We start from the raw sequence: 24,385 nt of genomic DNA, 5'->3' as shown, positions 1-24,385 counted from the left end.
GAGGTCATATGCTTCTGAGCCGGATATTTGCATACAATAGCCCCTTTTTACCCTGGTCCAAACAAACAGCTTCAGAATTCAGATCAAATGTTTTAATTTCTGCCCAGCTGAGGAATCTGTGTGGGGACTGTGGTCTGTCCCCTTGTCCTCATTGTGCTGTGTCCTGCACAGGAAGTGGAGGATGATTTTGACGCAATGTAACGTAAAACACGAAGGTCTAAAACAAAGAATGAGCCATAACATTCAAAGATAAGAGGACAAAGGTTTATTATCGTAATAATCAGGCTCTCATCTGGGTTTTTCTCCTCAACCGTCACATTCACGTTGTTGCTGCCCACCTAATATTTAACCACTGATTCAATCTGCTCACTCCCAATATTATGGGACCGGGCAGAGTTTCACTAATTTCTGCCAAGTGATATTTATTGTTTATTATGTGCTTCAAACACTTCGACATAGTGTTTTTGTGGATGAAACTCTGTAGATGCAGTCACAAACTTAAACCAACTGACTCTCTGAATCCTGCTTAAAAGATAAATGAAATAACTTTCAAAAGATTACAAAAATATGTACTGTCAGTTGTCATTTTCTTTTTTGGCTGTTTACATTTTCTTTGTCTGAGCTTTACTTAATCAGAAGCCCACATAGAGATCAAGATCCATTTTACAAGAGACCAGAAAATAACATTTGCAACATCATGATAAGGTAGTAACAGCATCTTACATGATATCTCCATAATCAAGTAACAGTATAGTATAGTGTATTTTTATTAATTTCGCAATTTCCAGCCAAACTACTAAATGTATACAAAATTGTACTGTGTCTTTTCGATTACCAATTTCCAATATTCTTATGATAACTATATGTACTTTGTTAAATTATGTATTTTGGGAGTCAACAACAAACTTGAGTTCAATAAAATAGGCCAGGAGGTTATCAAATACACAATGTTTCCTGGTTTAGGCCTGGTTTGCAGTAGAGATGATGGCATACAACATGATGTCATCGGCATAAAGAGTCAGTTGAAAGATAAATATATGAAAAGTAAATGGCAGGGGGCCTAGTATTGATTCTTTTGGGACGTCACCTTTATTATCCAGCAGGTGACTCGATTTAAACAAAAAAGTATGATCAACTACAAAGAGTGAAATTCAGTACAGTTTGGATATGAATAAAGTAAATATTCTGATCAGCATCAGTGTGACGATAACTTAAACGATAGAAAACATCTTTGAGAATATATATGACATGAACTTTGACTATTGAGTTTGGCCCATGCCCCATTCACTAACCTGGAGGATTTATGACCTTTATTGCAGCTAGCCACCAGGTGGCGATCGAGTCGATTTGGCTTCACTCATGTCATCCATCTTTAAAAACAGTCTGTGGTTTGTAGAGTCTGTTGTCCCCTGCTTCAATTCAGTCTAAAGGATGACATCTGGAGGTCATTAATAGTTACTGCAGCAAAACAGTGATGACCGCATTAGAGAGAGATTTACTGGAATGTCACATCTCAGAGCAGATCTCTCAGGAGTGGAACATGTCTGTAGATTTAATAACATAGTGACATTCACAATGTTCATCATCATCAGTAATTAAAATGTTATCAGGTCAGTTTTCATACAAACATATTTTGTTTCTTCTGTAATTTGTGGCACCATACTTTGAAGCAATTATGTTATTGTTCAACACTACTAGTGTCACTCTTCCTGTAACTTCCGTGCTCGTGCACACTCAGTCTGGTGAACAAAGTCAGGTCAGGTTAACCAACTTAAACTAGAATGCAGGAACACACCTAGTCACACACAGGTGTATCCTGTTGAGCAGTCACATGGTTCTTATGACACATTCACACGTCCACATATACTGCAATTGTCTGTGCAGGTGCATGTATGCCATGGGCCAGTTGTTCTCCCTTCGGATTAATGAAAAAGTAAAAGAGTTGTTCTGTTTTATGTAAAGCACATTGAGCTGCATTTTATGCTCTGAAAATTGCTTTATGATTAAAGTTTATTACCATCACTATTGTTGGCATTTACTGGTTTTGCCGATGTGCATCTGGTACTTTTGTTTAAAATCCTCTATTCATGAGAACAAACCCTGTAACAACCGTTATCCCTGAAAACAAAGGCCCACATGTCCCCCCTCTTTAGAGGTTGCATGCATCTTTTAGTTGTTCAACCAAAAGCATGTTCCTTAAGTTTTACTTGATGACTTAATAAAAGCCTAGACGGTATTTTAATAGAAAAAAACGACATATTAAATATCAAATTTAGTGTAGTAGACTCGGATTTATCTTTAGCTTTTAGATTTATGAGAGCACAAGGCGAAGTAGTAAGATTTCCGACAGCACTTGAAAGCAGCATTGTTACACCAGTTGCTGCCACTGTGCCGCGGCCCCTTTAAGAACCTCCTGGGTGTGGGGAAAGGGGGACGTTTTTTTTGCGTCCGTAGCCAGTTGGTTACGTTCAATTTAGCTTTATCTTACACTCTCTGCGAATATTTGTGGTTTGATTTGTGTCTCTTTTCTATTTTAGTAAGCTGTACAGTTTAAGAGACGTATTTAATCGTTGAGTGAGGAGGGGATGGTTTTATAAGATAGCTTATGCTGTCAAACCGAGGGGAAGGACAGAAGGAGGACTCGTGAGAGGGGGAAACGCTTCTGAATGGAACGCGTCCACAGGGCTTCAGGCCGCCTTTCTTTAATTACGACTTGAGCAACAAGGAAAAGTGGAAAAGAGGCGCAGGCTCCGGTCAAAATAGAGTCGAACCAGCGCGTGAGGCGAAGGAAAGAGGGGAAGTGAGTGTGGACGGTTCCTCTTCTCTGTTTCCTTCCCTCCACACCGGACCAGCGGCTCTTCAGGCTCCGTCAGGCTCCCACGGACACCATGGCTGCTGCTCCACTGAACAGATGGGACCGAGGAGGCGCCTCCACCGAGCAGCAATGAGCGGAGGAGCGTAGGCTGCTGGGATCACCAACACAACCTCAGTGACTCTTGTTGTCTGACGACACACGCACACGCACACACACACACACAGAAGAAGAAGAAGAAGAAGAAGAAGAAGAAGAAGAAGAAGAAGAAGAAGAAGAAGAAGAAGAAGAAGAAGAAGATGGGGCATCCCCCTCTGGAGTTCAGTGCCTGCTACCTGGACAGTCCGGACTTCAGAGAGACCCTCAAGTGCTACGAGGTGGAGCTGGAGAGGACCAGCAAGTCCCTCAAAGAGCTGATCAAAGATGGCAACAGTGTCATCACTGCGATCAGGGGTGAGCGAGCTTCCACCCGACCTGACTTGGGTTTTTAATATGAGCAGCAGCTTGATTTGCACGGAGAGTGTGTGTAGTGGTGTGATGGTGGGGGTCAGCATCAGTGGGCCCTTTGTATGAGTCCATGTGGGAGGTGGAGAGGCTCTTTCAGGGAGGTGCCAGTAGTGCTCCCCTGGGATCAGGCCAAGCAGGCTGGTCTGAAAAGCTGGAGCTGGTGCAGATGTGCAGGATGAGCCACGCACCACACAAGAGCTGTCTCCCCCTGCAGTAACTATACCTCTCCATGTGTTGCTTCCCCACCTACCATCTGTGTGTCATAACCCTGCTGCTGGTTGTAGAGTCCCACTGATAGTATGGACCAGAGCCAGGGGACGCAGCACTGTAGATGTGTATATGTGGGTCAGTGTGGCACTACTACTCATGAGGGAGATCTCTGTTTGTTTTGTGTGACTGGCCAAGATACTGTCCTCTCTGCTGCCTTCACAACCAATGACAAGCGCTCCCCCCTCGGAAACAAACTGTCATTGTAGGTGCTGCAGAGTGGTGAGGGTCCTGTATTCACTGCAGATAATAGCCTGAGGTCACGAGCACTAATTGTTGGGGTAAACTGCACTGAGAGATATTCACGAGCGTCACATTCGCTCTCTCAACACAGGACGATCAGGACAAAGTCATTTAACAGAAAGCACAATTTGTTGATGGAAAAAACGTGTAACGGTTGAATGATGGGATCAAAAAAAAAAGATCCATTGCTTAAAGAAGGATTTCAAATATGAGAGGAGGTTTTCCTCAGGCAAAGTGATCCACAGAACTCATCTGACAGAATCTGTTTTGTTTTAGTAATAAAAGCCAGACGTAGCAGGGGGGGGTAATGTATTGCATCGGCCGCACACTGGCTGCTGCTGCTGCTGCTGCTGCTGCTGCTGCTCTGTGCTGCCAAGGCAGTCGTTCAGACTTTCCTCGCAGAGATAAAAAGAAAAATGCACAGTTATAATAATCCTGTATTTTTTGGGGTTCTTTTGAGAGATTTGTACGTTACAGTTAAATGAAGTTGTGACTGAGGCCTGTGGAGTTCCAGTCAGTTGATTTGTAAAATGACTTAATCTTGCTTTCTTCATATTATAGGTTATTCTGTGGCCGTGCAGAGGTTTTCTCAGACTCTCGGCATGTTCCAGCTCGACTTCATCGGTGAATCCCTGACCGACGATGAGATCAACATCGGTAAGCTCCTACAGACACGCTGATAATAAAAACACAGAAGTTACAAACTTTTAAAATTATGACCATGAACTGACTTTCAGAGAACTTGCAGTTTCTTTCCATTTACTTTTCCTTGTATTTGTTATTATAAATTGAGCAGAGTTCTACATCACAATCAGCTGTTACAAATATTTTTGGCAGCCGAGTGATGATTCCTCAACTCGAATGTGAGGAATCAGGAAATTAAGTGGTTTGGAAAAACAGAAACTTTAGCCTTAGAGGTTAATGACAATAAGAATAGCTGGAAATACTATAATCATTGACTCTCTCAACTCCATGTTACTGCTGAAAAGTTTTTCCGAATTGCTGCGACTGTGTTTCCTGCATCAGACACTTGAGATAACAATGTGCAAAGTCTTTATTCCAGTCCTCAGCATCTCTGTTGTTTTCTCCTGCAGCTGAGTCGTTCCATGAGTTCGCTGGTCTCCTGCAGGAAGCGGAGCACGACAGGATGATGCTGGTGGGTTATCGGTTTCCTCCATGTTGACTCTGCATCCTATTTGAAACCTCATTAGATCAACTAATATCAACATCGGATATTTGTCTGTGTTGGTTGAAATATGTTATAACATGTCCACTAGATTACATTGTGTTGGTGTAAATGTGTGTTCCTGCTAAGGTGAATACTGGTTTATTTATTTTGTTAGTTCCTCTCTTGGTTTTCATGTTCCTTTTTGCTAACGGATACATTTCTCTTTCTGTGTTTGTATCATTTCTGCTTCTGTTTTAATGAACACACTTTCTCACGATAACCGAAACAACACTGATTAATTCATTCTCTAATGCAGTTGTGTTGTAATATCATTGTCGTCATTATATTGTTTTCACGTTAAGCGTTTTCTTTGTGGTTATTTCACATCCCTTGAACTTCAGCTACAATCTCATCTTTGTTTCGTCCTCACAATTCAGCAGTGGAGACACAAGTAGCAGCACCTGCTATTAAACCGTTTTTTCTGGATGCAGATCAAATATTTTAAAGCACGAGGTCATCTGGTAAATTGTGCTTCTGAGAGGAGAAATTACATTTTCACGCCTACATTTCCTTTTTAACATATTCTTCATGTACTACTTAATCTACAGACTTTTACACCTTACAGAGTGAGGTCCTCACAAATTTCATTTGAGGCTTAATACTTGGTTTTAGTTTCGGGTTTGAATTAGGTTTAGGTTAGGGGATGCATTATGTCTATGAGTGTCCTCTCAAAGATAGAAGAATAAGTTTGTTATAGGCTGTTTTTGGTGATAATCTTCAGAGCAAAAACCTGTTCTTTGGGGACACCTTGGGGGTGAAAGGTGTGTCCCCTACTATGGGACAACTATGAGAACGTCTGTGTCCTGTGTGACCTGCACCACAGTAACAGCCTCTTCATATTTACTTGTCCAGGTGCAGAACGCCTCCGATCTTCTCATCAAGCCGCTGGAGAAGTTCAGAAAAGAGCAAATAGGAGTAACTAAAGTGAGTGTTTCTGTGATTCCGCTGCTCTGCAGGTGAAATGTGGCTCATTAACATGAATAAAGGAAGTTGGCACTGGAAACTCTCTGCTCCAGTGGGTTCATAGCTCGATCTGTTTCTGTGTAGCGCAAATTAAAACTTTTCTGAACTGCTACATGTTCCTGAGTTGTTGTCAGAGGATGTCAGAATCTACTTCCCCTAATCTATTTCTAAATATATGAGCGAAACAGCCACCTGGTTAACAACAAAAAGATGCCGGTGTCTTCTTCTTCCTCTTTGACAAGACTTGCTATGTTACATGTTATGTGTAAAGTCGAGGAGGAGTTTTCTAGTTCAGAGCAGCTCATGTTTTTGCATCTTGAGTCATCAGGAAACTGTGTGATATTAGTTTGATTATCCAGTGTGACATTCAGACGCCTCTTAGACTGCGATGTGGTTTCCCTTCAGTGTAATGATTACCCAGCTTTTTCCATAACTGTTCACTGTTTTGATGATATATGACTTATTCAGGTCCTAGATGCCCTGGAAAATTAAATACTCTCTTCAAAACAATTACTTTAATGTAAAACTAATGTAATGTAAAACATGTAATGTAAAACATGTAATGTAAAACATTTCTTTGATTGTTCCAGGTAACAACACACTGCATTTTAATAATGCAATTATAATTTGTCAGTTATTCAGTATTTGACAAATTTTAACAGCAATTCCTTTAATTACATCTTAAAATTAAATTTGTAAAAATTGTTTAGAGAAAATAAGTGGAATAGTTCACAACAAATAATACAAGAGTCAGATCAGTGATTTCAAATATCTGTTATGCCCACAGCCCTTTAATATGATGCATTGATTTTAGCTGATTCTTTTTAGTTAAACTATTTTGAGTTTGTTTTGTTTGCCATTTATTTACTTTAAGTTTTTGTTTTACCATTTAAATAAAGTGTAAAACATTTATCCAGTAACTGCTTTGACTGTTTATCCAGTATTTTTATTTCATTTTGACCATATAGACTCCTCTGTTCATTTAATAGCAGGTTTTAATGTTAATGTCAGTGGATCGATATCATATAAAACAAATCCTAGTTTCTTCATAATTAAAACAAATCAGTGTCTCCATTACATACTTTGTCCACTTGAGAGTGCTGAAAAGTTTATTTTTTCACCTGCAGAATCTCTCATGCAGCATGTAGCTAGGCCTCCATCGTTTAAACAAATTTATGTTATGTAAAAAAGGAAATATGGTTAATATTGTAATTAACCAAAATCTTCATAGTAACAGTTCTTAAGAGGAAGTCATGATTAGAGGACATGATGACTGAACTTTTCTATGAAGCTTTTTTGTTTCTCTCTATACTATGTTAAAATGTTCTTTTAATCATATGAAAATGTTTCTAATCTTCCCAACTAACATATGTCCTGCAGGAAAAGAAGAAGAAGTTTGAGAAAGAGAGTGAAAAATATTACTCTCAACTGGACAAACACCTGAATATCTCTGCCAAGAAGAAAGAGAGTCAACTTCAAGAGGTCGGGTGAAGTATACAGACAGTTTGGTCTTTTTTTGCCACATCAGTCATGTCATAAAATGTAGAACTGAGAGCCGCTGACTGAAATGTCCTTTCTTTCTCCACCGCAGGCTGATGAACTGTTGGACAAAGAGCGGGTGAACTTCTACGAATCGTCAGTGGAGTACGTGTACCAGATCCATCAGGTGCAGGACAGGAAGAAGTTTGATGTGGTGGAGCCGGTGAGTGTCGCCTGTGGTCTCCCATACTGTTCCACTTCCCTGCCCCCCACATACACAAACACACACACATTTGACGAGGGATCGAAAGAAAAATGTTCTTAAATTAAAATCATCACCCATCCATTCTTCCTCTGTTGCTCTTGACTGCTGTGATAGTTAAGTAAAGTATGTACTCCATGTTTTGGTTGGTCAGGTGCTGGCGTTTCTTCACAGCATTTTAACGCTCAACAACCTGACAGTGGAGATGACTCAGGACTTCATGCCTTATAAGCAGGAGCTGCAGCTCAGCTTGCAGAATGTGAGTGTTGTTGCTGGCAGAGAGCAATGCCAGTGATGAGATTTAATACCCTTTAATAGGGCGACTGTAACTTTCCTGAGTGCCGTCTGTTTTTGTCTGCAGACAAGAAACCACTATGAGAGCACTCGTGAGGAGATGGAGGAGCTGATGAAGAGAATGAAGCAGCCATCGCAGATCTGTAAAATGCACAATTTTCTGCCAGTGGAGGGTTATCTGCAGTGCCAGGAGAAGTGTAAGTGCAAGTTGTACAACACCGGAGCCTGTGTTTTTGTTGTTTGAATTCCATCTGATATGATCTCTCTTGTTTGTTTGTTTGTTTGTTATTCCTCTTCACAGGGGCTTTGGGGATGACGTGGGTGAAATATTATTGCAAGTATCACAAGGAGGGAAGACTGCTGGTCATGGTACCTTGTGAACAGAAGCCTACAACTAAACAGGTGCTTTTTGAAAAAGAGTGCTGTATTAAGTAGACTACTGCAGGGTCCGTTCTAAACCTGCCTGTTTGGAATTGGCCGTTTGTTTGGCCTGTGTTGACGCTGGTTGCAGCTTTTCTTTCTGAAACCGTAAATGTGACCTGCATTAATTGAGCTGGGGCAAGTAAAGACCTGCTGCTGGACCCAATCCACAGAACCTTGAAGCTGCACCACTGCTGCTGCACAAAGAGCCGTTCACCTGTTAAGACTCCGAACTGGAAAAAATGTACAAATCTCACCAAATTCAACACTACACCTCCTTGGGCCTTTAACAATACACATGCCAACTGTAAAGCTGATAAAATGAACGGTTCCTGAGAGATTCGTTCCACAGACATAGACAGAGATTTCTGGAATATGGCGGCAGTATAAGCTAGTATGTCAAACTTTCAAAGAAGACACTGGCGCTGTCCCCCTAGGTTATCCATTCTTGGTCGTTACCCATCACAGGAAGTAAAAACACCTTTTCCTGTAGGTTATCCAAGCACATAGAAAAAGACATGTTAAACTTGGTCCACAGACTGAAGGCAAACTGCCCCACCCCCACTGACTGCAAAGCTCTGTTTGCCTCTTAATTAAATATTGTGTGTCCAAATCCGACCATGCATTTCCATGGGCCCTTAACAACACAAATGCCAAGTGTGAAGCCGATAAGATGAATGGTTATCAAGATATGCGAGCCACATACAGAAAGACAGATATTTCTGGAATTAGTAGATAGAAGGTATCAACTACATACTACAGACGTCAGAGTATTAAAGGTACACAGATCTGTGTACCTTTAATACTCTGACGTCTACAGTAGCTTTAACCACTTACCTCAGATTCTTTTGTCATCTGTCTTTTCTTCTAAATGTCATGAATACCAGCACCTCTCTGACTTTTCTCTTTTTCCCTGCAGGGCCCCACGCAGCTGACATTGAAGTCTTGCATTCGCCGGAAGACAGAGTCCATAGACAAGCGCTTTTGCTTCGACGTGGAAACTATCGAGAGGTTAGCACAAAACACAAATTTGACAGAGTGTGAGATGAGGCAATAGGAAAGCCCTGTGGGATAAACAGGTTGGGGCGACGGGGTGAACAGGTGGTTTCCAAGGACAGAGTGTGAGGGATAAATGGACCGTAGCCCAAACAATCCCTAAGCAACAGGCACATTCTGCAAACAGATGGCAAACCCTGTGATTTCAGGGGGAAAGAACAGCTCATATTTGTATAAGCGGGCCATTCAGTACTAAATGCATTTTAATAGACACTTCTTTGTGTCTGTGGAGATAGTTGTAGTGTCAGCGGGGTGTTTTAAATGGTTTAAAAGCTGCTTGAATTATGCATTAAGAGCTTGCAAAGTGTCTGAATGTGGAGCAACTGATTTGCGTGTGAATCTGAACAACATAATGACTAGACGGCTGCTTGATAAACTCAAGGTGTCTAGTGTAGAAGATCATATCTGACCTTGACCTTTGACCCCCAGAAGACAAGAATGAACAGTGATGTATTTTACTTTGCATACCCCTCTAACCCCTAACCCAAAGAGGACAAACAAAAACAAGTAAAATAAAACATTAAATGTTATTATGGGCAAATGTTATCTAAAATCTAAGACGGCAGATCAAATTACACAACAAAAGGAAAAGGACACAAGAAACATAATTAGTAGGAAAAAATAATTCATGCAGTAAAAGTGTGTTTTGAAGCCCCATCACCGTCTTCAGTCTTTAGCGACACAAATCCATCAAATTATCTCAATTCATGTTTGCACACACTAATACATGACAGAAAAGTTACTTATAAAACTTCGTAAAAGGTTTTTAATTGTGTGTTCATAATTACAGGTTGGCAGAAATAGCTTTAAACCCGCACAGTTGTTTTCGTTAACAATTGATTCAGTCGCCTACAAGCTGTAAAATTTGGCTCCTGATTTTGTTGCTTTCACTTGTCGACAGATTGCATCAGTGGATTTTCATCATCTCTTCATGCTATGTCTTATTTATCTCCTGCTTCCATCAGCACCACACAGAACATGATCACTTACTTCAAACACGTACTCAGTCCTTTCTGCTGTGTTCTCGTTATTTTGTCCACCCTCTAAAACGTGTGTGTGATTCATGACACGCACAAGCTTGACAGATGGGAGAGCACTATTCACTGATGTTAGGGACTGTAGCTGTGCTTCCTGTGACTGAAAGATTTCACTGCAACCTTTGTCTCCTTCATGGCATTTCTGTTACCGTTTCCATAGAAACACGCCCGTTACTTTCCAGGCTCTTTCCGAGGGGGACAGGAAGATGTGGATGGAGGCCATGGATGGAAAAGAGCCTGTGAGTTATTTCTCATCTCATTTATTCTTATATTTAGGATATTTTTTTGTGCTTTGCCGTCAAAATACTGAAAAGCAATGCAGCGACTGGGCTCACAAATTCAACCCCCAACACCAGTTTAGGATTCCAAAGCATGTCAGAGTCTATCCAAACTGTATTGATTTCTTTTTTTGGGGGATAAAATCTCCCTAGATGTTGGCAGATAGTTAAATCTGTAATCACAACTTCTTTTGTTAGAGGCTACAATTGTTATTATTATTGAAACGCATCATTTACAGCTCCCTGATTGGATCACACCTAATTAACTGTGTTCTATCTTCACAAGACAAATCAATTAAACCCTGGAGAGAAAAACTGGAACAAATGATAGAGAAACAAATTAAGTTGAGCATATTAATTGATTATTAAACTATTGTGAAAGACAAGTCACAGCTCATGTTTGAAATCTGTTAAGTGCTTCAGGATATAGGCGTGAGTGATGTCATTATGGCTCATTAGTTCATCAGTGCGGGGCTAAAGGATGGCTCCTGGCTTGTCGTAATTCACAGTTTGAAATCATGTGTTAATTCTTGAATATCAGTTCGAAACACTGTTTTGCTTTCGGTGGTGCTCTGTCAGGTCTCTTTAGTATCAGACGGTTTGATGGTGGATGTCGTGCGAGGTGTGGACATACAAACACATAAACAGTCACTGTCAGAGGATGTGAAAATAACTGAAGGTACACTTTTCAGTGCCCTCTTCCTGTGCAACTTCCTCAATGACTTCTGCATATGATGAACATTTCATAATAACTTTAAGGGGACTGCAGGGCATGCACTCTACTGGGAGCCATTAGAGTTTATTTAAAGGTTTTTATTATAGGTGTTTTATTTATGTCCCAGTCATGATACACGGAGAAGACAATTGTGGTGAAAATAATTAGTTTGGAAAGATTGATTTACATTAATAAAAAGTCATAAAGTTATTTAAAGAATGTTATCTTCACATGTTTCAGCTTCTCAAATGATCATCAGTGAAGTCATTGCTGCTTGTCAGCTAAATATTGCTGACCACAGTTGTTTTTTTTAGATTTCATGAACCAAACCACTTATCAGGGAAATGATCTGCAGCTCATTCGATATTGAAAATAACTTTCACACGCGCCCTTGTAGACAAACTTTGGCCATAACGTTAGAGGTTCTGTGCCCGTACAAATATCCCCAGGAGCTGTGGAAGCAGAAACCCTCCTGAAAGTGGGCAGTCAGCTCATCCATTACAGGCCACAAGTCTGTTTTGAAATTTGTCACATCTCCAGACCAGGAAAGGGTTGACATGCATGAGCCCATGTGCCAAAATGCCAAATGTAATTCTGCACTTCAGATTCACTTCAATTTCCAGTAATTGTTTTTTTAAACTGTTTGGCATTAAAGTGCAGGACAAAGAGCAAGTGCCTCTCCAAACTCTGGTTTCAATTCAGTGGATAACAAAGTCATTCAAACTCTGGATAAAGACAGTAATTTCTGATTTTTCAGTCCTAAAGCGAAACACTTACAGACGTAACGTCAGGTAACGTTTGCACTCTGCACTTTGAATTGCCTTATTGTTGAAATGTGCTGTACAAACAAACTTGCCTTGCCTTAGTACACAGTCAAATTATTTTAAGCTTTAAACTGAGAATAAGCAGTGGTTCTTTTCACTCCTCAACTGAAGTGGGGTCTGCAGCTGCCCTGTAGCTGTCCCTGACCTCTGACCTTCATTGGTGGAGGAGAACAAAAAGTTATTTGGGGTAGAGTTGGATCAAACGTTTATATAAAATATTAATAAAACTTGACAGATGTGTAACAGACTATGCATTTGGTCACTTTGCATTTGTTTGTTTGTTTTCCATGCAGGAATTATTTTCTTATTTTACTTAACACACTCATTCCATTTCCTTTCTTTTTGCATTATTATTATTTAAATGTTATTTAAGTCTGTTCTTAAAATTTGACATAATCTGAAAATCGTTCCCCTCACTTATCCTGGAATCTTTCACTGTGTCCTGGAGGCAGTTTTGTGCTCTTGTATCACCATCAAGTCTCATACATCAGTCAGGCTCTGGTGGATTTTTCCACATGCTCCACATTCTTCACTTTCCTTTTTGCATTTTTTTTCATTTCAGATCTATCACTCCCCAATTCACAATCAAGCTGAAAGTAAGTTGTTTTTCCTCAGTCTGAAGATGAGTTAATGAAGACAGACACGGTGATGTCTCATGTCTTTAGTTTACATCTGATGTCACTGAAATATTCTGAATAATATATATTGGAGAGCCCCTCTTTGCTAATTTTGTTTGTCTTTGTTTATGTCACAGTGGAGCTGAATGAAACTGGATTCAAATTTGTGCGAAAGTGCATCAACTATATTGAATCAAAAGGTAATGGTTCCTATTAGAGACTTCCCTGCAGCATGGCGCTCACTTAGTTTGCCTCTATTCCCTTAAGGGGGCGTAGTTGAGTCATAGATTTTGATGCCAATCCTGCAGGCTGCTCTCAGGAACAAAACATCCCCTCAATCCACTTGTAGATGTCTAAATATCTGGAATACAGTCTATTTAATATTGGTCCGATTTTTTAATCATCATATCTGTATCCTTTGCTCATTATGAGACGGTCCTTGAAGATTTGTTTCTCTGTTTTTTTTGTTTTTTTTAAATAATGATCCTTCCCATTATTTCAGGCATTTTCTCAGTGTATGCTACAAACTGAATATTTCAACTCTATCACGAAGGCAAATGTGGCTTCATAATTTTACAGTCACAATATGTTTTTCCATCACTGGTATTCATCTTGCAGTGAATTGAATTTAGTGCTCAAACCATGAACATGTAATTTGACACACGATCCAAGGGTTGGATCATTGTTTGGTGTCAAACCAAATAGTGAAATGAAGCGTTGATAATCAGGAAAGAACATCTGTATCTCAATTCAGGCTCATGCAGACTCTGAAAAGAAGCATGTGGTACATTTCCACAACTCGTTTTTTGTCCAGATTACACTCCCTTTTTTTTTTTCTTACCTCCCCCCTTCTCCTCTCCTCTTTCCAGGAGTGACACAAGAAGGAGTGTACCGAACAGTTGGCAGCAACATCCAAGTGCAGAAGCTCTTAAATACCTTCTTTGGTAAGGAAATAAGCCTGTGAACATGTGCTACATCAGTCCATCCACTCGACTGGCTCCTCTACCTGACTCTGCAACGTAACGGGTTCTGCAGCTTTTTGTGAACTTTGGATGTAAAATTGACAAGGTGGCCGGACGCTCGCTCTCAGTTTGCCTGCTCTGGAGGGGCTTTGACTCTTCAAGTGGTTGTAAATAATATATATTTAAAATAAGAATGCATGAAAAAGCTATGCCTAATAGGAAAGGGGTCATTTGCAGTTACAGAGCAACAGGGAACTGTGACTCTACTCCATGTGCCTTCTAGCTCTGAAGAGCTTTACAGCCTCTCTCATGACTTCCCGGCTCACAACTTACAAGTAGCGGATCTTTCTGGTTGTATCATTTTTGACTGCTAGCTGCTGTTTGTAGAGAAATGAAAGCTCTACAAATTCCACTGTGCACTTGTTGCTCATCACCCTAATGTAGACAAAGTTACGGTTGGCTGGTGAACAGAGTGGAGCATTTAGCAGCTAAAGAGATCAACACAACCCTGATTGGACTAAGATTTATCCCATGGAGACAAACATGACTCCAAATGAGCAGTAAAGCTGCTGCATATCTTCTGGATGGTGCTAACATGTCAGAGCTTGCTTTTACTGCAGGTTAAACATCTGTTCCTTGATTTACATCTAGGGATTTTCCTCCATAGGACACAGACATGTTGACTTTTCATAGTAGTAAATGCACAAACAACATTAACTGGCATTGGGCATACCTCCGCCAAGGCCCAACAGTCGCCTTATGAAACCACATTTAAATCTGCTAAATCCAGATTTTATTTGGATCTGCACCAAATTGCACACACTCATAGAAATCAGTTCCCTAAATGTACCTTTTTTAATCAAGATGGATTGTCTTACAAATAAGTGACAATGTCAAAAAAATCCTTGATCCGTCACTTTTTTTTTTTGCAAAAGTCAGTTCTTCCCTGACCTAAACCACATCCTTCCACCACGTGGAAATTCGCCCAGTATTTTTTGCTTAATCCTGCTGACAAACAAACCAACCAAACAACAAACAATCGGAAAGGGGTGAATAATCCCCTTGGTGGAGGTAGTGAGTATGAATAACATCTGGACCCTGAAAGGGAAGCAGCTAAATGGAATTCAGCTTTCATTCATTGGATTATTTACTCCTGTGCTTTTCCCACTCTGACAATCTGATTTAACTATTCTTTCAGCTCTCGGCCCCACGCTGCATTTCTGTTATCATTATTTAATCAGAGCTAACATGTGTCACACTCAAATCTAATGCCTTTTATAAATCAAGCTACTGATCACAGGTGGTTTTCAGTGTTTACATAAGATATGGTATAAACCGTGTTAAATATTTGGTACTTGTTTGTTCTGATTTGCTCTTTCACAGACCCCATAAATCCAGCTGATGTGGACCTTCACAGCAGCGAGTTGGATGTTAAAACCATCACGAGTGCATTGAAGTTTTACCTCAGGTGGGTTTCTGTATATATTGACACATGTAAATGCACCATATCATTCTTACTATACAGATTTTGTTTAAATTTATTTTTGTAATGATCAAAGCTGAATATTTGTTCTGTATAATTAAGATGCATTTAATTATGAATGAATAAAATCTAATCATAATTTAAAAAATGTGTTACAATTGGTTATTAGTCTAACTTGCCTGAAATTTTGGTGATTTCATTGCTGCACAGATGCACAAAACAAACAGTCTTCTATAATTACAATAACAAATGCGGCCTTGACAGAGGTTTCGCTTTCTAGTATAATAGTGTAATAAGTGAGTCCAGACATTTTAGCTGTTTCATGTGGTGAGTTGTATCACACTGTGTTCTCATGTTTCTTTATTTATTTATGTGCAGGAGTCTGTCTGAACCACTGATGACCTACGGTCGACACACGGACCTCATGCGTGCTGCAAGTAAGACATGTTTTGGAAATGATCCAGTGCTAAAATTAGCTGAGGTTGTCACTATCTCTGCCCCTGCTATAAATTTTCCTCTTGGAGCTTCTGTAGATCTACCACTAAAATATATAATTTCTTATGTAAATGTGTAAATGTGTTCAACTACTTCCTCTTAAAAACAGTTTAGATGTCACAGACGTCAGGAAGGTTAGTGCTTGCTATGCACTCATGCCGAGAAAAAACTTTCCCTTGTGTGAATTTTAGAAAATCTTTTCAGATAGTTTGGACAGTTATTCTTCTTTACTCTTGTTGTAACAACAATTGTAACTTCTTTTTAGTTTTGGGTTAAATGTCGCTCCCTGGGAGGCTGGGCTTAGACATGTCTACCACACACCCGCCACCCCACAATATCGAAGTTATCCACATTGTCTCCCCATGAGCGACGACTCCAGGAGCAGCAGCAGACACACTTTTACGATAGAAAGGTCATGTGAAGCCATTTAGCCCGTCAGCATAGTCAGAAGTTTCAGCCAGTGTAGTGCTTTAGGGGTTTAGTTTCAGCAGGGAAATGAGAATGATTTGAAATGAGTGTGTTAATATTTTCAAATTTGTATACATGTCATAATGTGGAGACGTCCCAAACGGTTGACTCTCCCAGCAAGGTCCAAGAGGGTTTGAAACACTGAGTGAGCCATAAATGTAGATTCTTGTATAAATTTGGTAAAAAATAGGATATTAATTGATGTTTTTCACCAAAGAACACTTGTATAATTTAGTTCACAGCTCAAAAACGTAATTTAAGTATCACTTAAAAACTGTAAGCACTGCCTTGAGGTATGATAGAGTGCGTCAGTGCTGTGCAGACTGTAGGTTCAGCAGGTCCTCAGGCAGGATTATATCACTGTGGTGACTAAAGGAAATCTAAGCCCACTGTTTGTTTTTGTCTGTCACACCACTTCGCTGTCAAACAGAGACGGCAGTGAGTTTAATAGCATCAGCCTCATTTCGCTGTGATGTTACAGGTGGTCCTTTACACAACCGGTGGCTTCAGTTTCCTGGAAATTCTCATCATTAAATAAATGGGGGCCTGACTTTGTTATGGAGAGTTGGTTTTGTTAGTCTAGTTCCATTACAGTGGATGTCTGCATCCTCCCTCATGTTTATATGTGTATTTGTATCATTTATTTACATATTTATCTTCACACATTCAAGGTTCATCCTTTTATAAACTTTGTGTTTTCTTTGTCACAGAGTCAGATAATCTGGACTTTCGACTGAGTGAGATTCATTCTCTTACCCACAAAGTACCGGAGAAGAATCGTGAGATGCTGGAGATGCTAATCAAACACTTGGTGACGTGAGTGCCGTCACCGGGCTTTGTTGTCATTTACTGTTTCTACCAATCGCAGAGGTCCTCTGAGTTAATGTGTCACTAACTGGGCCAACAGCTTAGTTACATTTTATCCAGCCCGGCTTTATATTTGTTGACAGTGTGTGCAGCCACAGCGATGAAAACCTCATGACCCCTTCTAACATGGCCGTCATCTTTGGACCCACGCTGATGAGGGCGAAGGAGGAGACTGTCGCGGCCATGTTGGATATCAAGTTCCAAAACATTGTCGTTGAGATCCTGATAGAGGACTACAAAAAGGTACGGTTTCAATCTTTTTATCTTTAAAACATCATTTCGTTTATTTCACAGCATTATAGGCTGCATGTGTCTGAAACACAAGCTGCTGAACCCAAGTGTTACTGTAACCTCTTTTCTCTTGTGATTACAGATCTTCAGTAATACGCCAGAGGACAGCACCGCCCCGCCTGTCCCTCCTCCGCGGATCACCCCGAGAAAGCGGCAGCCCATCACAATCTCCAAGCGGCCACCTCGTGTTTATCAACCGCTTAGTCACGACAACTACCAGAACACTGAGAGTAATTATTAGCCTCCTTCCTCGGGGCCTGATTGTCGCTGTCATCCTCATCATTATCTCATTCTGTCTGTGCTGAACATACATTAGATTACTGCAGGGTCATTTCTTCTGGAGTATAGAGAAAACTGTGCTTTACTTTCCATAACATACTCCATACAGTTATTACATATTTTCATAACAAAGTTTTTCATCTGCCTGTCAAACTAAAATCTACTTATTTTCTCTTTGTTTTTTTTTTCTTTTTATACCCTTGATTGTTGATAGTTAAAAATCTCATGTGCTTTTATTTTTTTCAAATAAACTTATCTTCTCTACATTTTATTAGTCTTTTATTGAAATGCCTCTGACTAAATCATGTAATTTTCCTTGGGTTTGAACTGCTCTTTAAGTGGGTGTGACTCCATCATCTCATACACTGTGGCAGAGAAATGTGCAGCACCTGCAGCTTGTCCTCCCAGTGTTGTGTGATATTTAACTCTTCTTTACTTACTCTTGGTTTAGCCAAATAACCACCTCTGTATGATCAATCCAAAGCTTGGTGTGCGAGTGTGGAATTCTTTAACCAATAATTTCGGTGTCATCTTAAATCAGTGATGTGCTAGCTCAGTAGTTGTATCACCAGATCACATGGTATTGTATGTGATCTTTTATGCTTTTTTTCCCATCTTTTAATCTTGCACATTGACAGACATATTCATTACTTGTCTCTATGTTGAGCTCCACTACAAACAGTCGCAGCCTTGCATAATTGTTATGTGGTTTCTTTGTAACAGATGGTCAGGAGATCAGTTCCGCAGCGGACGTCACTGTGAGCCCCGTCCCCCTCCAACGGACAAAACCTGCAAGCTGTGCTCCACTGATGCCAAAAGACCCTCCTCCGAGAGTGCCGCTGATGCCCAGGCCATCGAACCGCCCCGACAGACCCCCGGACTCTGACGTTGGGAAGGTAGACGATACGAGGCAAAGGCCTGATTCCTCCTCTGCAGCAAACGGGGAATCTGGAGTCTATGTGAGCCGAGTACCTTCTTTCCAGAGCAGGAGACCACCTCCGAAGGGCACGTCAGCCAACAGAGAAGGTATGAGGAACCCTCTGTGTGTGTGTGTGTGTGTGTGTGTGTGTGTGTGTGTGTGTGTGTGTGTGTGTGTGTGTGTGTGTGTGTGTGTGTGTGTGTGTGTGTGTGTGTGTGTGTGTGTGTGTGTGTGTGTGTGTGTGTGTGTGTGTAGCTGAAAATGTCTTAAAGCTTACTCGCTTATATGCAAATGAGTTCCCCCACATATAAATCAAATCAAAAAAGCTTTCCATAATTAAATAATTTGTATGTGTGATTTGTTGGTCAAATTCAACATAATTGAGTCATTCTCGTTTCATCAATGCATTTTGCCATCCAAAATCCAATTTTCTTTTTTTTTCCCAACGATTTGTAATTGATTGTTGCGGTTTGTTGTTTTAGTCGTGGTTAAAACTAAAACACGTCCAGCTGTTCCGGTCTTTGCTCAACAAATGAGAAAGTAGTTGATTCTTTAATTGGTTTAGATGGTTTCTAAACGAATAAAGACTTTTAGCTTCATTTTATTTCACCCAAACAGTGTCACTAGGAAGGAGATCATCTACAGAATGTGGAAGCATATGTGAGAGTTTGTGATGGATGATCAATCAGTCACTGTTACGTTGCAGATCCAAAGTCTTTGCTCATTATCTCTGCCAGGGAGGTTATATTTTCACCCATGTCCATTTGTTTGTTGGTTGGTTTGTAAGCAAGATTACACTTAAAATATGGGTCAGGGATGAGCCCATTAAATTGAGTGTGGATCAGGATCAGGGGCGGATCCAGGATAATTTTTCTCTTATCTTATCTTATCTCTTAAGCATAGCGAGATATGGCCTTTTTCTACATTTCTGTTCATTTCTCAGGGACTAGTTAATTGTTATGTTAAATATCTCGGAGAGTAAATAAGTGTTGTAGACTTCAGCTCTCTTTTAGGTCAGTAGCGTATAACTGAAAGGGAATGCTGAAGCAGTGAGCATGTTCAGCTCACTCCTGTGGCTTTACAGCCTGAAAAGAAATGCCCACACACACACGTTTCCAGCAGCAGCAACACATCTCAGACGATTTCAGAAAAAAGACTGTAATCACCCTCGATACTACCTGATCTGCACCAAACGGCAGACAGAGAATCTGTTGAACCTAGTGAGGTTTAATTCTCAAATTTCTGCATGTGACTGTGCATCATCACATGAAGCTTGAGCATTGTCTTTGCTTTTCAGGAGATTCTGATGGTCTGACCAGAACGAAGTCCGCAGAGAAACATGCCATTTGCAGACCCCCAGTGAGGCCTCCTGAGCCCCCCTCCAGACTGCCCGCTGCACAAAAGCCCCAAACTGCAGCCAGCAGCGAGAGCTCGGCCGTATCCTAGTAAGTGCTCCTCTCTGATACAAAAGCCTGCGGCCACTTATTTTTGCATTCTGTTAGGTATGAAAATGCAGAAGTGTACAATAAATACTCCACTGTCAGAGCTGCTGTTTTGATTAAAAAGGAATCATTTCCTGTAGAGAAGCATCACACAAATGTCAAACCCACAAAACTGGTGGGCATAAAAAAAGCAAAGCTGACTGTTGGATCACCAATGTTTGAAACACAAGATGAATCATATGTTTATCTACAACACTAATGAGTCAGTTTTCTTCTTTTTCTGCAGCGTTGCCTCTAAAACTAAGTTTTTTGAGAATGCCTCCAGGAAAGTAGGCAGGTATGTAAAAAACATTTATTTTTCTATGCTCTTGTTTAATATTAAACCCATTAGATATGTGTGTATAATAGTCGTTAATGATTAGTATGGCATAATTGATAATAGCCATATCAAGTGAATGAATAATATCATTCTAAAGAGTTAACTCCACATTATAAAAAATGTTTTGTGCTTATGACTGTTTGTGCTTCCTGCTCAGACAGATGTGCAGCACTCCAGCCGTAGCTCTTCCCTCACACGCTTGTGAAATGTCTGCTCTTTTTATTCCTCCTCCACTCTTGGATTTTTTTTCCACGTTTTTTCTAAATAAAATACCTACGCACACACGCATATACACAGACACTGAGTGGTTGCACATTAGGCCTCTCCCAATTTGGCTGATGCTACTGATGATGTAATAATGGCACCAGACACGTCCGACACAAAACAAGTTCAGAGAGGGAGACTGTAAATCGGGAGTGGGAGGGTTTTGTGGAAGTTTTATCAAAGATAGTTTAGCTCTTTGTTTATTTTAATGTCTTTTGTCAGTGTTGGATCCAGTTTGCATGAATGTGTCCAAAAGAAGGAGGCTGTGACCTCTGCTGATTGTGGCTTTAGTGATTGTTGTCCCACAGAATTGGTACTTTTTAAAAGGACTGTTGTGTGTTGGTTTATACACACTACAATACCAACATGCAAATACAGTATCACCACCATAAATATGTTTTTAAACTGATTTATTTGTTTGTTTGTGTTTCTTTTCACTTCTAATTCAGTCCACCGACCTCTCCATCACCATCAACAGCGACAAATGTAAAGAAAGAGGTGAGAGTTCCTAAATTCCCTCACCATATTGGTATACAAAAACTGGAACTTAAATGTGCACTCATGTATTTAAATTTATGTAAAACGTATTTTCTTTGTGTTATATCCTCAGAATTGAAGTTGAGGAGATGTCGACCGCGTCGCATGACCTCTTCGTGTGCCGTTCGGAGCTCACTGAGCTGGAGGGAGTCGCCGCAGATGAATTCAGTCGATTTTGATCTCGGCAGTTAAATTGAGGTAGTGACTCTCGACGCGCCTGGACTCAATGATAAGAATCCTGTTGTGAGGCGACACAAAAGTAAACTGAGCATTTGAATGAGCTTCTACGGAAACTTTGTCAGTGTTTGAAAATTAGAATGAAGTAAATGTATTTCTTTTGCCTTCCACATCAGACAACACTGATAATGTCACAATGTTCTGTCGTTTTACAGTGTTTAACTGTTCAAATGAAACTTTTATATGTGGGAACTAACTATTTTAATGGGCTATGACTCATCCTTATTTTTAACATTTGTTTTCAGCAGTGTGAAATAGGTGTCCCAAAGAAGACTAATTAATTCAAACTGGCTCAAATCAGTTAAATCAAAAATACTGAAATGTGGCATATAGGTCTTAATATTTACCTATAGATATTGTGGCTATGCAAAGCAATTGAGACAAACTCTGTTTAGAGAGAGAACCGTTGAAGATTTTATGTCAGTATTTAAACAAACGAGGATTTCAAAAAGAAATCTGAGGAGATTTAAATGTTTGTCATGGAACTGGACAATTGAATTCATCTTAAGCTACTTCTCACAATGGAGTTAGGACTATAAAAGCTATTTTAATCGGTCCATTACAAAAAGGAACATTTTAATATTAATTATCTCAGCGGAGACGGAGCTTGTCACTCCGAAATAAAGCACTTTTTAAAAGGCATTAGAAAAGTATTTGCTAAAAAGTGTCTTGTGTATTAAAGTCAGTGTAGTTTGAGTGTACATATAATGCTAGTGTTAGTTTAAAACCTCAAGTTCTCATTCCCTCACTTTCTCACCATGATATCAGTCATGTCTTACTCTTGTAGGTAGGTCAGGTTTTACAGAGTTGTCTTAGATTTTTTAATTTGAAGAGGTGATGTTTGCTGGAACTTGTTGCACCAAAAATGTATTGTTGGGATCTGAAAGCAGGTCAAAATCAACTTTCACGCTCTATACAGAAATTAAGTTAAAATATCCAGGATACGAAAGCCCTCATCTTGCATATTTGGAGCCTGGGTAGTAGTAATCGGTGGATGGAGCCACGGCAGCGAGGTCCTGCCGACACATGCGCTCGAGTCAGTCTCATGTCAATCATGACATTTCACCCCGTTTTTATAGAATCAAATAACTAATTAAAACAAAACTTACTGAAAAAATAAGCACTTGCAGAAACAGTGTGATTAAAAACTGTCAAAAAGACCACTTTGATAAAAAGATTATTTGACATGTACTTCGAATTTTTTGTTTAATCTATGTCCCATCCACAAACATAGAGGAGACAGGATTTATTCCCAATACTGCAGTAAGCCACCAGGGCAGGATCAAGACGCCTTGGCTTCACTTTTGGGGGGCAGTCATGTTGTCCATTCTTAATTGCAGTTAAAAATTGTATTGAATACAAAATTGTCTTCAAACTGATACAAACTGTTACAATATAAATAACACTCCATTTTTTTTGTTTTGTTCTTAACATGGAAATGTTCGTTTTACACTTGCATAATTTTTTGGGTGAACCCAAATGGAAAATTCTGTTTGCTCTCTGGTTTCCAAAACAATAAAAAAATGAAAACAACACGCTCTTCCCTTGACCACTGTGTATTTCCGTGCACTTCTGTGTTACTGTCTGATGACTCTGATGACCCCTAACCCTAACCCTAAAGTTGTTAGTTGCGTTTAGTTTGTATTCAAGCTTTTGAACAAAGTGCAAGAAGAGTGTGCAGAGTTGTGACATAGGTGAACAAATCAGGGTGCATCTTAAAACTATTAAACAAGCCTTGATTTGGTTTCATTCATACAGGAGCAATCTCAGTGACATCTGGTACTGCATTCTCTGACAGTGGATGGATTGTTATTCATTTTTCACATCCCTCCCTCCATGTGTTGAATACTTGAAGAAGCCTCAGAGCCTCTGACTTTGACTGTGATCTTCTTTCATCTTTGTCCCTCCTGCTTTTTAGGAGCGTATTTGATCTTGTGGCTCCATGTGGTTTGACCTTCATTCACTCCCATACTAATATCCTCTTTCAACAGGTCAAACATGCAGAAGCAAAATATAATCCAAATAGCAGTTAAGTTAAAAAAAATTATGGCATGAACTTTTCTACCTACAACATTGGTAATGAAAGAGAAGTAGAAAACCCCTCTCAGCATTATGCACTAAGCAGTTATCTGAATAAAAAGCCTGTTGTAGACATTGTATTTATTTTGTCATCCACTCCTCCGACCACATTCCATCCTCCGCTGCCAGCCCGAGCCAGTCCTCCCCACCTCTGCCTATTTCACTGCCTCGAGGTTTCTCACAGCTACTGTGACTGTACCATCCTCTGCAGCGGCGGGTGGTTGGCCCACATCCGGGTCAGGTGGAAATTCCCCTGCTGATTTCAGGCCAATTCATAATTATGTTGAGCTTTGGTAAATTAATATGCGGCCAAGTGCAGGACTCTCATACACAAGCAAACATGCTCACACAAGACCAAAAGTAGGTGTGTTCTCAGTGAAGCAGACTCAATGTTTACTGGCTCTTCAAACCTGCATCCAAGCTGTATTTATTGCTAATGTATCCCACTGGTTTGTGAATGTACTACCACCTGAATCTTGTTAAATCGCCCCTCTATTTTTTCCATTTATGGCACCATGCTACCAAATTTTCCTCATTGGTAACTGACTATTACTCCAGCATGATTAAAACAGCTTGTTTACAAAGTGGTGTTGGTCTTTGGAGAGGCCGGAATGTTATAACATATTCACAGCTTTAATTCTCCCTCTCCGCTGCTACTGAGCAGTTTATGTTGCAATCCAA

At 40.1% G+C, this 24,385-nt stretch overlaps 1 protein-coding gene across 1 annotated transcript; it reads left to right on the top strand.

Annotated features, from left to right (window-relative positions):
- The first annotated feature begins 2,413 nt into the window (after window positions 1–2,413).
- Window positions 2,414–23,158, top strand: LOC118122397 (oligophrenin-1). Its single transcript, XM_035179098.2, has 24 exons — window positions 2,414–3,265; window positions 4,391–4,486; window positions 4,924–4,985; window positions 5,910–5,981; window positions 7,401–7,502; window positions 7,612–7,722; window positions 7,916–8,020; window positions 8,123–8,252; window positions 8,357–8,457; window positions 9,395–9,486; window positions 10,729–10,807; window positions 12,948–12,981; window positions 13,140–13,202; window positions 13,872–13,946; window positions 15,348–15,432; window positions 15,826–15,884; window positions 17,121–17,226; window positions 17,361–17,520; window positions 17,651–17,798; window positions 18,571–18,873; window positions 20,064–20,211; window positions 20,495–20,545; window positions 21,301–21,349; window positions 21,462–23,158. Exons 1-24 carry the CDS (start codon window positions 3,112–3,114, stop codon window positions 21,465–21,467), a joined length of 2,391 nt encoding a protein of 796 aa, XP_035034989.1. The 5' UTR covers window positions 2,414–3,111; the 3' UTR covers window positions 21,468–23,158.
- Window positions 23,159–24,385: the final 1,227 nt, after the last annotated feature.

The sequence above is a fragment of the Hippoglossus stenolepis genome, chromosome 15 (assembly GCF_022539355.2).
Source record: "Hippoglossus stenolepis isolate QCI-W04-F060 chromosome 15, HSTE1.2, whole genome shotgun sequence".
Classification (NCBI taxonomy): Eukaryota; Metazoa; Chordata; class Actinopteri; order Pleuronectiformes; family Pleuronectidae; genus Hippoglossus; species Hippoglossus stenolepis.
Note: the sequence above shows the minus strand (reverse complement) of the source record. Positions and strands in the feature narration are given on the sequence as shown.

Excerpts from the sequence above, each read along its gene's own strand:
- LOC118122397 (XM_035179098.2), top strand. The coding sequence starts at position 3,112 with ATGGGGCATCCCCCTCTGGAGTTCAGTGCCTGCTACCTGGACAGTCCG. Across the intron at positions 15,433-15,825 it reads GCATTGAAGTTTTACCTCAG|GAGTCTGTCTGAACCACTGA; the intron begins GTGGGTTTCTGT and ends ATTTATGTGCAG. Across the intron at positions 15,885-17,120 it reads GGACCTCATGCGTGCTGCAA|AGTCAGATAATCTGGACTTT; the intron begins GTAAGACATGTT and ends TCTTTGTCACAG.